This window comes from Stegostoma tigrinum, chromosome 7 (assembly GCF_030684315.1).
Source record: "Stegostoma tigrinum isolate sSteTig4 chromosome 7, sSteTig4.hap1, whole genome shotgun sequence".
Lineage (NCBI taxonomy): Eukaryota > Metazoa > Chordata > Chondrichthyes > Orectolobiformes > Stegostomatidae > Stegostoma > Stegostoma tigrinum.
In genome coordinates this window covers 11,724,250-11,737,598 of record NC_081360.1, presented here as the reverse complement: position 1 = coordinate 11,737,598, position 13,349 = coordinate 11,724,250, and the positions used below count along the sequence as shown (strand labels likewise).

Sequence of the window (13,349 nt, the reverse complement as noted above, 5' to 3'; positions counted from 1 at the left end):
GAGGCCCAGAGGCTGGGACCCTCTGTAGGAGGAGCGTGTAGGCATCAGGTAACATCCTTGAGGGCCTGGGAAAATGAGGATACCAATTCTGAACTCGTAACCCAGGAGGTGGCGGGGTTGGGCAGGGAGGTGGTGGAGTTGGGCCAGTGGGGGGGGTGCGCGCGCGCGCACCGGAGCCGGGAAGCAGCCCTCAGGCCCAAACTAGAGCCTTAACTTAGTCAAAGCTCAAGACGGAAGGCAACGTTGGAGGGGGACACACCAGGCAGAATTCCAGTCCCATGCTGGCGCCTTTTCCCACCGGAGGGGCCAGGGAAATTAAAACCCACGTGCGTGTGGCCACACAGGAGGCGTCTGAAACTTAATACTTAAAAAAACACACACAGACAGATTCCAAATGCCAGGAACCTGGCGAAACCACGCACTTGCTGGCCCCGTTCTGCTGAGGGAGGGACGAAACAAAGATGGCGTCAGGCTCAGTTCTGGCACGGAATTCTCTCAGGCCAGACGCATAAACTGACCAAACAGACAGAGCGACCCTCGCATGACTGGAACATTCCAGCAGAGCACCGTACTTTAGACATAATAACGTCAAAAAAAAAGCCCCGTCTCTCCTCTCGGGAAGGCAAGTTCAATAATCGAAGGGGTTCCGGTCGAGCGGCCTACCTCCTTGGGTGAGGTGATCTGCTTTTCAAACGACGACCGACCAACGATCGCGCCGTTCCTCTTCTGGGCCAGATGCAGCCCGAAAATGGTCCGTGTTTCAACCTCGTCGGGTTCGTACTCTGGGTCCATCTGCGGGAAGAGGTGCGATTTGAAAAGTCCAGAGTCAGGAGACATTCCCCGGCCCATCACCACCACCACCACAACCGCCAAAAGCGACGTCCATATTGACAGCAGGGTCTGCCATCAGCACCCTGCGCCCCCCCATCCCCCCCACTCTCCACGGATACATGCATTCACCAGGAACGTGGGACCAAGTATCTCGGTCTCAGGCAGGTGTGATGCCGTTTGCCTGGAGGTGAGGGGGCACAAGGGATTGCGACAGGTTTCCCCTCTTCCCCTGCCTCCCCAGAACAGTCCTCAGTCATCCACAGGGAGAAGACGGCCTGGTGGTATTACTCCAGAAACCCAGACGTTGTTCTGGGGACCTTGGTTCGAATTCCGACGTAGCAGATGGTGGAATTTGGATTCAATTAAAAAAAAAATCTGGCATGAGCAGCCTCATGGTGACCATAAATCCCCTGTCAGTCTGGTTCAATAAATGCCCTTTAGGGAAGGAAACTGCTGTCCTTACCTGGCCTGGCCTGCACGAGATTTCAGACCCACAGCAACATGGCTGACTCTCAACTGCTCTCTCGGCAATTAGGGAATGGGCAACAGACACTGGACTCGCCGGAGACACCCACCCCACTGACTGAATAAAAACGCCCCTAAAGGTCCTCATCCACCAGCAGAATCGTGCAGGCAAACCGGGCTCCAGGCCTTCAACTGCGCGCCAACTCTCCGCCCAACTCCACAGGGAGTTCCGGTCGCACGAGGCATAACTCGAAATGCAAATCTTTCGGGAAGCTCCAAGTGGGAAGCTGGGCTAAAACCGGGAGGTTTGGTTGAGGGACACAGTCCCTTTGCAACCACTTTGTTATAGTGACCCCGAGCCAATCAGCGGTGGCCAGCAGAGAGACAGAAAGAGGAAAAAAAAATTGGGATACACAACAAATAAATCAGGATGGTAGGCAAGCCTTTGCCCACATCTCAAAGGTTAAGAAACTGGAGATGTAACCCCAGAAAGGGAAGAGAGGGGAGGTAAGGCCACTTACCTGAAGGACACAATAGTTCCCATTTTTCTTTCTGGACAGAATGGCCAAGGCCTCTTGCTTGTAACCAGGGGCGATAATTCCATCAGACACCTGTGATATAGTCAGTTACAGTTTAGTAGTGGCATCCTGGATTCGTCATGGCCTACATTCTCAGGCTTCATTGAAATAGACCCAGGTGATCTTTTCCCGCCCCCACCCCCACCACCCCCCCCAACAACCTGGCTTACAAACAGAAAACTCCCACTCCACATTGCCCAACCACCACCGCTCTTCGAAAGATGCCACATAAAAGCAAGTCTAACGGACATGGACAGCACACAAACCCACTGATGCGGGTGGGGTTGCTGTGACGGGCACAGTGAGAGCAGCATCTCATCTGGAGACAGCCTGGCTGCACACGGGGTGGTTTTCTTTTGAGGGGGTGGGGGCGGTGATGTGACAGAGAGGAAGAGGCTCAGAAGTGAGGAGGGAGGGACGAAGAACGGTACAGGATCCCCGGAGGATCAGACGGACCTTGGTGTGTGCACGCTCACCGACCACTTGAGGGCAGCGGGACGTGGGTGGGGGGGGTTAAAGAAACAAATGGAAAACTTGTCCTTCATCAGCCAAGGCACTGAATTCGAGAGGACGGAGGTTATGGAAGATTGGCATGTAACATGATTCACCGTCGCAGGTGGAAAACCGCACACAGTTCTGGTTGCCAGGCCGTAGGGAGAACATGATTGTGCTCAAAAGGGTGCAGAAGATTCACATATGATGACAGACTTAGATAAACTGGGCTTATTTTCCTCAGAGCAGAGAGGGCAGAGGTTAGACGGTGGCGGTGGTCGGGGGCGGGGGGGGACCTGACTCTGGTGTACAAAATTGGGATGGGTACAGATAGGAAGAAAATAGAGGGATCGGCAGCCAGGGCGCATAGATTTATGCTGAGTGTTGGATGCCTCAGAAGGGATCTGACGGGTATCTGGAACTCACTGGCTGAAAGGCAGGAAGCATCCCAATATCTAAGAACTATTCAAAGGAGCACTTGGAATGCAATGCGTCAACTGTCAGAAGATGGCACAAGTGTAGACATGTACTTAATCACCAACAAGGACACAGCGGGCCGAAGGGTCTCTGCAAAATTCATTGTGACCTTATCGGTTCACTCAGCTAACACCATGTTCCGGTAGGCCCGCGGCTCTCTTAAGGCCCAAAATGGCCCTCGTGCGTGCACGTGACTCCGAGAAGCCCGGTGAGTGAGCGCACCCCGACAACCGTCCTCCCAGGACTTGCCTCTCTGGAGATTATCTGGGCTGTCGGGACGTCACAAATGTCGGACAGGGCGATGAAGTCACCAAAGGAGGACATCCTGTCGGCACCTGCGGGGCAAAGAGCACAGCTCGGAAAGGTTTCCACGGCGACCCGGCCCAAAACCGCAGCATCTCGCACAGCCCAAACCCCCCCCCCCGCCTGACTCACCTTTCCCGGAATCAAGCACCGTCAACTAACCCCAGTTCACGGAACAATCTAGATTCTCAAAATGGCTGGGGGAGGGGGGAGTGGATAAAAAAAGGAACACACTCATTGATGCGAGCAGGACAATCCCCAATCTTTAATGGCCAACTAATTAAGTTAGCATTTTTTGGGGGCAAGAGCAGAAAACCGCTCGAGGTGGGCCTCAAAGTTCGTGAACAGGCACAACAATAACAAAAGGCCGAACAGAGGGAGCAGGAGTTCTGGCAGGAGGTGCGTTTGGCCGGGCAGCTTGATGATGGATCTGTAAATCGCCCCAACACACCCAGGATGGGAGGCGAGAAAGCGAGGAGTCTCCCGTTCAGGCCCGAGGTGGAGCGTGGATGAAACGCTTGGATTGGGTTGGATTTCCGCGTCGAGGCTGGGAAAAAGAAAGAGGCAGGAACTGCGAAACCGGAGCGACGTTACGACGTCAGGAAAGCTGCTGTTTCACACGAAGAAGAGGGAACACTCTCTCTCACACACAGTCTTGTTGGGTGGGGTAGGGGGAAAACACTGAAAATTTCAAGGTTTGATCAGGTTCTTAAATACATAAACAAAACAAAACAAATCAGGTTGATTTCTTTGTTCCACTGAGGAGTTCGAAACATGCCACGTGTGCGGTTATTTCGCTGTCACTAGTTCCAATTCGTGGAGCTCCCTTCCTTCCTCACAGCCTTGCCTGTGTGTGGACTGCATTCAGTTGGGGGATAGTGGCAGGGGCGGAGGGGGTGCGGTTTGAGTCTACCTACACTGGGACGACTGAAGCAGCACAAGGAGGCGATCCATGTGAGGGTCACACGGCATGGAAGCAGGCCCTTCGGCCCTACCTGTCCATGCCGACCAGGTCTCCTAAAGTGAACTAGACCTATTTGCCAGCACTTGACCCATATCGCCCTAAACCCTTTCTATCCACATACCTGTCCAGGTGCCTTTTAAATGTAATTGTAACATTTCCTCTGGCAGCTCGTTCCACACACACATACACACCATCCCCCTGCGCGAACAAGGTGCCTCAGGTCCCCTTTAAATGTTAGCCTCACCCCCAACACACCCCCATCTTAAACCTACGCCCCTTCTAGCTTTGGACTCCCCTACCCCGGGGAACAAAAAAAAGAAAAGGACCTTGGCTATTCACCCTATACAATCGCCTCATGATTTTATAAACCTCTGTAAGGTCAACCCTCAGCTCCCGGGATTTAAACAAAAAATTCCGCCATTTCCTTGAGGGGCATTAAACACTGGCCGGCACGTGGCGTACATCTCCCAGTGGCGAGTATTAAAAGGAAAAACTGAGAGACGAGAGCTGGCGGTCCAGATCGGTGGTGAGCCAGGCTGCTTGGGCGGGGGGTTCCGAATGGCCTCCAGTTCCCGCCTCTTACAGGTGCCTGCACATTTCCAACGCTTCAGGCCCGAGGTGCTCCTCATTCCAAGTCCCTTCAAACCCCACGGAGGACACGGGGTAGCATGCTGGTACTAACCCCTCGCCCTGGCGTAGGCTGTAGCTAGCGGAGTAAGAGCGTCGTACTTATCGTGGACCATACAGACCTTGGCCTCCTCCTCGGTCAGTGGCACACCAACAGCGGCACCTGGAGGCGAAACAGCAAAACTACATCAACAGGCAAAACCCTCTAACACTGAGGCAATTAAAACGTTCCCAGGCTCAAACACTGTGGGTTCGCGGGGGCGAGGAAGGGGCACCTGATTCGAGGTGGTCTGGATTTGGCCCACACCGCCCTCCCGAAACCCGCCTCTGGCGTTTCAAAATGAAAAGGGGAGAGCCGGATGAGAGGATGCCCCGCCCGTTCGCCGTCCACATTACCATGACTCTGGATTTCCTCTAACCGTCTTTTTCTCCCCCCGGTTCGTTCACGGGATGAGGGTGTCGCTGGCCAGGCAGCATTTATTGCCCCATCCCTATTTGCCCAGAGGGCAGTTAAGTGTCAACCACATTGCTGTGGGTCTGGAATCACATGTAGGCCAGACCGGGTAAGGATGGCAGTTTCCTTCCCTAATGGACAATTAGTGAACCAGATGGGTTTTTCCCCAACAATCGCCAATGGATTCACAGTTATCATGAGACTCTTTAATTCCAGATATTTACTGAATTCAAACTCCACCATCTGCTGTGGCAGGATTCGAACCCAGGTCCCTGGAACATAGTCTCGGTCTCTGGCTTAATAGTCCAGTGATAATACTGCCAGGCCATTGCCTCCCCTCTTTGTAGGGTCAATGAATGGTCTTTTACTCAAACAGTTCTCCCACTCTTGTTCTCAACGGATGGCCCTCCTCCACGCTGTCAGATTTGCCCAAGTGAATGTGAACTGAACGGCAGCTCGTCGAAGCACAAGGAGGGGAGACATCACGATGAAACAACTTCACTCCGCCAGGTTGGAATATTTCCCACCTGTAGCTGTACGGAGCGAGCGAGAACGCACATCCCGGACTCCCTCCCCTGCTGGAACGCTGCTCGTCCCGGAGTTCTCGCACTTCACATCCGCATGCCCGCGCGGCCTGTCTCCAACAAACAAGCTGATGACGGGCATGGCGAGGGCAAATAAAGTCTTCATCTCTTCTTTAAATAGACCATCCCCGAATTTTTAAACAGTGAACCCTCCCACCTCCAATTCTAGACTCTCCCACAAGAGGAAACGTCTTTTCAACATGCACCCAGTCAGTTTTTCTCGGCTTTCATAGACTTGTAAAGTGCGAGACGGACCCCTCGGTCCAACCCACCCATGCTGACCAGATATCCCAAACTGACCTGGGTCCGTTTGCTAGCATTCGGCCCACATTCCTCAAAATCTTTCCCATTCACGTACCCACCCAGATGCCTTTTAAATGTTGTAATTGTACCAGCCTCCACCACTTCCTCTGGCACCTTATTCCATACACGCACCACCCTCTGCGGGCAAAAGTTGCCCCTCAAGTCCCTTTTTAATCTTTCCCCTCTCACCTTAAGTGTATGCCTTGTAGTTTTGGACTTCCCAATCCCAGGGAAAAAGACCTTGGCTACTCACCCTATCCAAGCCCCTCATGATTTTACAAACCTTCCACTAAGGTCACCCCTCAGCCTCCGACACTCCAGGGAGAATAGCCCCAGCCTATTCAGCCTCTCCCTGTAGCTCAAACCCTCCAACCCCAAAAACATCCTTGTGAATGTTTCAAATAAGCCAGCTAAACTCCACCAGATGCAAGCCTGTCCATCCCTTCCTCACATGAGAACATCTCCACTCCTCCTACTCTCGTTGAAAAATTCTCATCTTACCTGCTGGTTTAGCCTTAGATCTGCACTCTCTGTCCCTTCCTGCTTTCCTAACAATCTATCACTTCCTGCATTGGAAGCTTTCTCGAAGGCCCTGTCTTAACGCTTTGACTTATTACAGCGTTGTAAATTTGATCCGCTATTTAGTTGAATATCCTCTCCGCTTCCCGCTTGCAAGAGCCCCTTGCTGAGCACAGTTCGGACTGGGCAGCCACTTTCCCCCTGACTGCTGCTAGCACCCCTGGTCCTCTTCCAGGCCAGACAGGTTCAATGACAACACGCCAACAATGACCAACCTGGGTCACCCCAACAACCATTCACGCGGCAATTAACAGTGCAAACCTCTGAACGGGGAAAGTCAGGATTGGGAAAAATAGCACCTGAAGACCTGCAACGCTTCAGCACATTGAATTTACCGCTCGACAACACAGAGCTAAGGTGCTCACTTTCCCAGAAGGAGCTGGGCCCCCAACCACCCCCCCCCAAAAAATCGAGCGCATTTCAACATCAGTGACACGCACGTACAGGGGCCGGCGTTCAGGAGCATGGGGCCAGTCAAGTCGAGACTTCAGGAGGAAGCACCCGCCCCTTGTGCCGCGGTTACTGTCCTTACCGGCAGGGCTGACATGCTTGAAGGACGTGGCTGCCGGCAGAGACAGGGCCTGCTTCAGTTCTCTCACCAGCTGCCAGGCGTTCAAGGCATCGCACAGGTTGATGAAGCCGGGAGATCCGTTCAGGACTGTCACACATCAGAGGAGCAAACAGAGAGAGAGAGATAGAAAGAGAGGGGGGATTAAAGACTAGTGATCAATAACGCTTGCCTGATACAAATCAACTACATTTCGCGCCGGTTGTCTGTGGATCACTTGGCATGTAGAGGGCACGGGTTCAGGTGTCGCACCCCACCCCCCCACCCCTCAAGAAGCCAACCATTGCCGCTGGGGGGGGGGGTGCCCACCGAAGGTGTCGTCCTTCTGGAGAGACGGTGAAACCATCATTCTCGTCCCAGTCACACGGGAGCCTCCCGCTGCCTGCACCAGTTCGAAGCGCAACTCGGAGCTGTGAGGGACTAGCTGTTTCGAAGGGACCTGCAAAGTGCCACCCTCTTTTTTTTAAGGGGTGGGTGGGGGCAGGGTGGCTTGTTTATTCAGCTGCCGCAGGGGCAGGATGTGCTGAATATCCATTCCCTCTCTCCACACCGTACCTTCCCTCAGGTTCCGCGCCTTATGTCCTGGGGGCCCGAACAAAAGTTCATCTCCTGGCCTAAATGGCAGGAAGAAAAGGTGAAGCTGAGAGCAGTTGGCCGTGTTGTCGTGCCTCTGTGCGAGGGATCTTGCTGTGCATTCCCTGCTGCTGCCCACAGGCTTCAACAGCACGCTGCTGACAGCAAGGCCCCCCACCCCCACCTTTTCCTTTTTTACAGAAGGGGGTGTGGTGCCAGGATGTTGAATGAGGGACTCCATCTAAACGCAGAGTACTGACCATGTTGTTTCTTTCCAACAGCGCGCCACCCCACCCCTCTATGAAACCAGCGCCCACTGCCCCACGCCCACACCCCGCCTCGAGGTACCCCTCCCACCTCGGATGGGCAGCTGAGGCCTTTGCGTGTAGATTTGGGCAGGAGTCTGGTGGGGATTCATCCCGTATCTCAGGCACAGCTGCACCTTCCCCGGGCCGTACTCCCTCCGGAAGTAATCCGAGATCGCGTCGTCGTACTGGGCCGTGTGGGTGAAAGCCTCAGGGAGTGGGCGGGCGAGGGGGGAGGAGAAAAGAAGAGGGGAAACTGATCATTTCAGACTCCACGACGTTGCCGGGCTAAACCTGGTGCAGCTCAAGTATGGGTGGACCGTGCACCGGCCTACAGCAGGGCGTTAGCTTTTTTTAAACTTATTTTCCTTATGTTTCTATTTTTGTACCTGAGATGGCACCGGGAATGGGGACGTTGTACACTTATTGCTACGCTCCTGTAGCCCCCACACCCGAGCACACTTGACAATAAAACCTAAATCTAAATCTAACCAAAATGTCTGGCCACTGGAGAATTCCGCTCTTTAAACATGAGGAGAGCAAACGTGAACAGCAAACTGCACACAGTAAGGTCACCCTGTCAAAAAACACAAGAGGTGAGAGAAAGACCAGTTGTCACGCGATGTCAAGCTCAGGTTTCGTGGAGGGAAGTCAGCGAGTGATGGCTGGACAAGACCGGCACAGGTCAGGCGAGGTGAAAAATTAGCTTAGGACAAGGTCCGTCGCCAATATCTAGGAATGTCATTTACGCCAAAGCATTCGGCCAATCTCTTGAGTGGAAACCAACCACAGCACTTCCCAGAGCTACCACTTTAAAAAAAAATCAGGACTTGCACGGAAAGTGGGGAAGAACGGGACGAGAAAGGACAGTCGGGCTTTCACAGAAGGAGAACCTAATTTTTCAGCAGCGCTTCCAATACAGAAATCAGGCCACGGTTCCTGAGTACACGAGGATTTAAAGGGCCCACACAGCTACCAGCTGGCCCTCAGTTAGTGTTCCAAGTCAGTCCACTCAGAGCTTGTGAACTTCCCCAACCTACAGCGCCGGCAGCCCTGACTTAGTCAAACGGGTAGGAGATCTGTCGGAGGACACTAATTACACCGAGAGCAAATACTGATCGACTGAATGAAAGGCTATGGTGAACGGATTTCAACATAAGCAAAACTGGGGGCCAAGCAGACAGTGAAGATGGTTTTCTAAGATTACCGGGGTATCTTGGTCAAAATTGGTCAATGGACTGAAAAATGGCAGATGGAGTTCAATTTGACTGAATGCGGGGTATTGCATTTTGGTCCAACAAACACAGGCCTGGACAGTTAACAGTAGGGCCTTGTGCAGTGTTGAAGAACAGAGGGACCCAGAGGTTCAGGTGCATAATTATTTGAAGTTTGTGTCACGTACAGACAGGGGGGTTAAAAAGGCATCTGCACACTTGCCTTCATTGCTTAGTCCTTTGAGTATATGGAGTTGGGATGTCATGTTGAGGTTGGCCTGGACATTGGTGAGGCCTCTTCTGGAATAGTGTGTCCAGTTCTGGGTGCCCAGTTTTAGGAAGAATGTTACTCAGCTTTAGAGGGTTCAGAAGAGATTTAATCAGGATATTGCCAGGTATGGAAGGTTTGAGTTATAAAGCAAAACTGGATGTGCAGGGGCTTTGGCCACTGGAGCACAGTAGGTCGAGAGGTGACCTTACAGAGAGTTATAAAATTATGAGGGGTGTAGATAGGGTTAACAGTAGATGTCCTTTCTTGCGGATGGGGTATTTCAAGACAAGGGGGCATTTTTTTATGGTGAGAGGAGAGAGATTTTAAAAAAGGGCACTGGGGCAATTTTGTTTTTACACAGACGGTGGTTTGTGTGTGGAATGAGCTTCAAGAGGAAGTGGTGGATGTGGGTACAGTTCCAACATTTAAAAGACGCTGAGACAAGTACCTGTGTAGGAAGGGTTTGGGGCGATATGGGGCAGGAGCAGGAAGGTGAGACTAGTTCAGGTTGAGATCCTGTTCGGCATGGATTAGACGGACCGAAGGGTCTCTTTCCGCACTCTATGGCTCTGCAACTACTGGGCAAGGGGGTGCAGAATTCACTTTGGATGGGTAGAAAAATACTCCATGTGAAAAATGAAGAATCGGTATCAGTCCTAAAGGACAAGGGTACATTGATGACTAAAATGTCACGAACAGGTACGGAAAATATATTCAAAAAAGCCAAAGGAATACTAGCCTTTATGCCAAGAGACAAACGAGGGAGACTGGAGGTTTTGGCTCTGCTACACGAAAGGCTAGTTACATCACACCCACAGAACACTAATGGGCACCCCGCCCCTCCAAAAATTTAGGGATAACGCACTTAAATAGAAGACAGCACAGATGTGACCCGAATAAAGCAGCCAAAGAAATCAAAGACCCCTCCCACCCTGTTTACACTCTCTTCTCTCAGGCAGAACATATAAAAGTTTGGAAACATGTACCAACAGATTCAAGAGCAGCCTCTTCCCAAAGGGTCCAGGCCCGAAACGTCAGCTTTTGTGCTCCTAAGATGCTGCTTGGTCTGCTGTGTTCATCCAGCCCCACACTTTGTTGTTCCTTCCCTGCTGTTATCAGATTTTGAACGGGCCTCTCACTAACAAGAGTTGATCTTTCTCTGCTGCTGTAGCAATATATTCTCCAATCTGTCCTAATACCCTGACGTACTTCCGAAATATATGACTTGTCTGGATCATATGCAAAACAATACTTTTCACTGCATTTTAGTACATGTGACAATACCACAGAACCATAGAATCTCTACAGTGTGGAAACAGGTTCTTTGGCCCAACAAGTCCACACCGGCCCTTGGAGCATCCCACCCAGACCCATCCCCTTATAACCCATCTAAGCTACACACCCCTGAGCACTATGGGCAATTTAGCATGGCCAATCCACCGAGCCCGCACATCTTTGGACTGTGGGAGGAAACCCATGCAGACACGAGGAGAATGTGCAAACTTCAAATGGACAGTTGCCCAAGGGTAGAATCGAACCCAGGTCCCTGGCACCGTGAGGCAGCAGTGCTAACCACTGAGCCAACGTGCCACCCTACAATACTGAAGCAAACTCTCTTTTTTTTGATTTAAAAAAAAAATTAAGTGCGACACTCTGAAGGTTAAATTACAAGAAGGGGTCCACATTCCCTGGAAACCAGCACGTTCTGGGGCGATTAAATTGGGTTTTAGAGCTAGTTAGTGAACAGGCTCGACAAGAGAGTGTTTTCTCAGACATAGCAAGTCACAAACCAGCCTAGAACTGGAGGGAGGAATCCACTAAAAAAAAAGGCTGAAATTTGGAACTCGGTGGTGAGAAAAGCAGCGGGTGCTGGATCGAATGCTCACTGTAAAACCACAAACACGAAGGGCTATCCAAAGGTGGTGGGGGGCACACAGGGTCCCCACAGGCATACAGCAGGGCCCCAAAGGACAGAGTAGGCCGGAGGGCCCGTACAATCTCCTCCCGTTGCTATGGTGCTGCCAGGAAAGCCAACTGGAAACAGGCCAATGGCAAGATTGGTAGCAGCGAGGTGAGTGGGGGAGGTCAAGTGTTTGCGACCACCAAGAGTCACAATACCTTCAGCGCCAGGTCCTTCCGGGTATCCGCGGATGTGTCTCTCTGCTCCGAAGCCTCCATCTCCTGGGCGACCAGCAGGTAGTCGGCGGGATCGCACACCACGGTCACACGGGCGTGATTCTTGGCTGCTGCCCTCAGCAACGTCACTCCGCCTGCAGGGAGGGGCACAGGAGGCTTTGTGGTACACTCCAGCCCCGGGAACGGGTAAATGGTCGGGGGCGGGGAGCCCGAGGAGGAAAAGAAAACGCCAGCCGTTTCACGCGCCCCCGAACCGGACCCAATTTCAACACGGGCGAGTGGCTAGCCCACCCCAGGGGGCAAACGATACTGATTGAAACACTTCAAACGAGGCTGGCTCTCCCACGTTCTGTCCAGCCGCTGATGTGCAGGAAGGAATGCCTCAGGGTGTCTTCCTGCACCTCTTGTGGGACCAGGAGGCATCCTCCCCACCACCCCAGCTCTCCCAGGTCCCACAACCGATCACCCAGCAGATCCCCATATTATTCTGAGTGCTCCCTCTGTCGACTCTCTGTCCCTCTCCACCCTCAGTATATTAACCACACCGGTGACTCCCTCTGGATGAGATGCGAAACCGAGGCCCGAAGTGGGAGCTGAAACAAATTCCAACTGCTCTATTTGAAGAGGAAGCCAGGAAGTGTTCCCCCCACCCCCCCCAACTTTCGGGTTATGCCACTGAGGGGGCTCTGGAACGTGCAGAGATGGGCGTTAGTTACGTCAACGCACTGAGGGGTTTTCACAGAATGGGAGACAGTGGACAATTAAAACCATTTTAAGAACCGGCTCCCCAGCAACATTGGCAACCTGAACCCAAACCCTACCGATGTCAATCTGCTCCACGGCCTCCGCCACGGTCACATTTGGGGCAGAAGTGGTCTTCACGAACGGGTACAGGTTACAGGCCACGACCCTGAAGCAGGGAAAGAAAAACGAGGAGGGTAAAGGATCGGCACGGCCTCGTGCACCGCCAGATGCCTTTTGGCAGGCGCCCACTTGCATGAGCTTTGACCGACAGTCTGGGGGCGCACCGTCAAAACCGCAAGCTGAGCAACTCTGCGTCACTGCCGCCTGACTGACCTCAGGGCTGGGACGCTAAGGCCCTTTGGCCATGGGGTGGGGGGGGGAAAGGGAGAGAGGGAACGCGCGCGTGCACTCCGCTTCAGCAGGCACGGCCCACCGTGACAGAACACACACAACTCTGACTTACAACCTGGGGTAACACACCACTTTAATGTGACCGCTGCGCCGCCACCAACTTCAATTCATGGCAACACGCCCAGGCCGCTTGGCCCGGCGTTCGCTGTGCTGCCTGTGCGCTCCACAAACGGCGGCAAAACTGAGGTTAGGGCTTTCCGCGAAGTCGCTAAGATTTGGGCAAAACCACCGAGAAGAGACCACTTTTAGAAGACCAGGTACAACCTGGTCGCCCTTCGACAGCAACGATGTTATTGAACTGGTGCAGAAAAGATTGACAGGAATGCTGTCGGGGCTGAAGGGTTTGAGCCATAGGGAGAGGCTGAACAGGCTGGGGCCACTTTGCCTGGAGCGTCGGAGGCTGACGGGTGACCTTTTGGAGGTTTATAACATCATGAGGGGCTTGGATAGGGTGAATAGCCAAGATCTTT

General features: G+C 52.8%; 1 protein-coding gene across 2 annotated transcripts in view; it reads right to left on the bottom strand.

The window, feature by feature from the left end:
• atic (5-aminoimidazole-4-carboxamide ribonucleotide formyltransferase/IMP cyclohydrolase) overlaps positions 1-13,349 on the bottom strand; it is a 61,041-nt gene that overhangs the window by 38,504 nt on the left and 9,188 nt on the right. For both annotated transcript variants that reach the window (XM_048534417.1, XM_048534416.1), the window contains exons 5-12: positions 12,546-12,634; positions 11,707-11,858; positions 8,156-8,312; positions 7,190-7,315; positions 4,793-4,900; positions 3,093-3,178; positions 1,818-1,907; positions 664-792 (exon numbers count right to left, since the gene is read on the bottom strand). In XM_048534417.1, coding sequence (XP_048390374.1) covers positions 664-792; positions 1,818-1,907; positions 3,093-3,178; positions 4,793-4,900; positions 7,190-7,315; positions 8,156-8,312; positions 11,707-11,858; positions 12,546-12,634 — 937 coding nt within the window. The remainder of the gene's footprint in view (positions 1-663; positions 793-1,817; positions 1,908-3,092; positions 3,179-4,792; positions 4,901-7,189; positions 7,316-8,155; positions 8,313-11,706; positions 11,859-12,545; positions 12,635-13,349) is intronic.